The sequence below is a fragment of the Mus caroli genome, chromosome X, assembly GCF_900094665.2.
Source record: "Mus caroli chromosome X, CAROLI_EIJ_v1.1, whole genome shotgun sequence".
Classification (NCBI taxonomy): domain Eukaryota; kingdom Metazoa; phylum Chordata; class Mammalia; order Rodentia; family Muridae; genus Mus; species Mus caroli.
In genome coordinates this window covers 67,903,964-67,906,928 of record NC_034589.1, presented here as the reverse complement: position 1 = coordinate 67,906,928, position 2,965 = coordinate 67,903,964, and the positions used below count along the sequence as shown (strand labels likewise).

The 2,965-nt window shown below is 40.4% G+C and overlaps 1 protein-coding gene across 1 annotated transcript; it reads right to left on the bottom strand.

Annotated features, from left to right (window-relative positions):
- Window positions 1-2,042: 2,042 nt before the first annotated feature.
- LOC110286501 (melanoma-associated antigen 10-like) lies at window positions 2,043-2,741 on the bottom strand. The gene has a single exon (XM_021152866.1). The coding sequence runs from the start codon at window positions 2,739-2,741 to the stop codon at window positions 2,043-2,045; it is 699 nt and encodes a 232-aa protein (XP_021008525.1).
- Window positions 2,742-2,965: the final 224 nt, after the last annotated feature.

The following is a 2,965-nucleotide window of genomic DNA, read 5'->3' as shown; positions in this document are numbered from 1 at the left end:
CCATTTCCTAGCCTGGACTGAGGCTCTGACTGAAAGGCTGCAGAACAGGCATTCTCATTCTTTTCTTTGTGGCTGTGGATGAAACTTGAACAGCTGCCTCAAACTCCTGCTTCCAAGATTTACCCATAGTGATGAGCTTTATCCAAATCTTGTGAGCCAAAATACTTCCTTTCTCAAGTTATTTTTGTCACTTTGTAAGTGCTCTTCCATTTAGATCACTGAGTAACTTATAAAGAGAAATTTATTTGGAACTTTATTTTAGTTTTAGAGGCTAAAAATCCAAGAAGCCAAATTCTGTCCACAGAGTGATTCAGGGGTCAGGCTCTTTTAAAAATTATTTTTATTTTAAAAATGTTTATGAATGTTTTGCCCACATGTATATATCATGCACATGGCACATGTGCATGTACCATGCACAATATCCATGCTTGATACCTGTGAAGGCCAGAAGAGGGCACCAGTTTCCCTGGAACTGGAGTTATAGACAGTTGTGGAAGTTACAGACAGCTGCTATGTGAGTCCAGGGAACCAAATCGGGTCATCTGAAAGAGCAACTGAGCCATGTCTCCAATCCAAAGGCTAACTCTTTTAATATCAACCTCTTGCAAGACATACCTAGGGTCCCATGGTAATTATATCAATTATTCCTAAGAGGACAATGCTCCCAAAGAATTCCCATTTTATTCAACTTCTGCATCACACTGAGGACCACACTTCTTGCACAAGATCTAGATGAGGATTCCTATCTGTCCTATCCATCTGATATCCAAAAGGAACTTTTTATGGGACTGGAGAGAGAACTCAATGGTGATGAGAACATACTTTTTTTTCCCAGAGGAGCCAGGTTCAATTCCTGGTACCCATAGTAGGTGTATTTCAACTGCCTGTAAAGTAAACATCAGCTCCAGGATCATCTGCCATCTTGGGCCTCCTAGTGTACTGGTACTGACATGTTCAGACCTACACATAATTATTAACAATAAAATAAAAATTAAAAATCCAAATAACCTGAGAAGAAACTGTTCTGAAAATGGAAAGGGAACTGCTTAGAATTAAAATATTCACTTCCTGGGCCTAAGACACAGCATGAAATCATTCCTTTGATTTCTAAGAGGACACCTCATTTCTTCTTTATATGGTGGCTGATGATAGACTTTACCATTTATAGGTAAGGGCAGCTCTAGCTTTTCCTAGTATTCCCCTGTGAACATAGGTCCTTGCAAAGAGCAGGTCCTCAAAGAATCAGCCAGTAAGAGGTACGACTTATTTGTATTGTAATTTTATTAAAAGAACTTGCAAAGCAAAACCATCGCACACTGATATTAACCAGATCCAAACTCTATACATTTCAGTGAGCTTTTCTACAATTCGGAAGCTTTGGAGCTTCACACTGGGTAACTTACTAGGATGGAATTCCTCATACATTTTCAAAAAGCCAAGCACATTTAGGTCTACACATGTAACTTAATTTTACAAAGGAACATATTTTGTTGAAGGGAAAAATAAGAATTAACTTTTTCTTTCATTTTTCTCTATTTCTTGACATTGGCTATATTACTAAGGTCTTTCACAATTCAGATTAAATTCATATGTAAATGTTACCTTATTACAGACCATAACAAGTTGGGAGGTTTTGTTACATAAAATAACAAAATTGGAAAAACATTAAAAAAAAAAAAGTTCCAAGTTACTGTTATAAAACACAGCACCTGTTTGCTACTTAAACCACAAACTGCCACTTTAAAATACAGTGAAGAATTGGAGGCTTTATTCAGAAAGGTTCTGAATGTGGTGGTACTAGAACTTGTATTGGCCATGGCAAGATGCCACTTGTGGCGGGAATTCTAAACAAAATCCCATCTTCTCTCAAAGTCTCTAAATACAGGGATGAGAAGAATCTGGAGTCACTTAGTTAATCCTGCTGATCTGAGTCAAAAATTCTATGACATCTATACTTCTGGTTTCAGCATAGGAACTCATAGTGAGGGGGATCACTGTCAGGCACCATACTGTATATCAGATACCCTTCCTGTACAAAAGTTTCAGTGAAAAAGCTTCTTGGCATTCCCAGCTACATAGTGATTTTTCATGGAAGTTACTCCCATGATATTTAGTGCTCGCCAGATCATATCCTCATGGACACGGTAATCATGCATGCAGATGACACCTAGGGCAATTATTAGGAGGCCTGTCTTGGGCATGCCCTGGACATCAGTAAGCATTCCATCATAGGTGATCCCCAGGGCAATGGCAAGGGCATAGGTGTGAACAACAGGGTCCACTTCTATCACATCATTACCAAAGACCAGCTTCAAACCCCCAGAGGCTTGATTAAAGATCCTATTGTAATACTGCTCATCATCTTTGATAACCTTTTCTACACTCTCTGCCTTGTTGGTCAGCTCCTTCATTTTATACTTGAGGAGCAGGAACTGAACCAAATCAATTGCCTTTGAACTTAATGCATGCTGCAGTACCAACTCCATTTGGTTGACAGAGGCCTCATCAGTTGGGGATATTGGAATGTTGGCTATAACAATGGGAGGAGATAAGGCTCTCTGGGGACTCTGGTGATAATTTGGTATTCCACCAGCAGGCATCTTCCTGGGGAGGGTTGAGCTAGTGGAGGAGGAGGTGTTATTGTCAGTGGACTCTTCCCCCTCAGCCATCAGGCCCTGTTCTCTTTGGGCCTGAGATTCTCCCTCAAATGTGTAACACTGCCTCTTCTGAGGATGAGACATGATGCAGCTAGCAGGCAGGAGGCTGGGCAGGATCACAGTGATACAGAGTCAGACCTGGGGCAAGAAGAGGGCTGTGTGAAAATACTTTGCTGACAGTTACACCCTGAAACATCTCAAAATGGCCTTTTACAGATTTTTCCTCTTGGGTATTACTATATGGCCATAGAGGAACCTATCTTCCTGTCAGTCCTATTATGAGACTGAGGGAAGGAGTGAGAAGTGTC

Coding starts and splice junctions, on each gene's coding strand:
- LOC110286501 (XM_021152866.1), bottom strand. CDS start 2,741: ATGTCTCATCCTCAGAAGAGGCAGTGTTACACATTTGAGGGAGAATCT.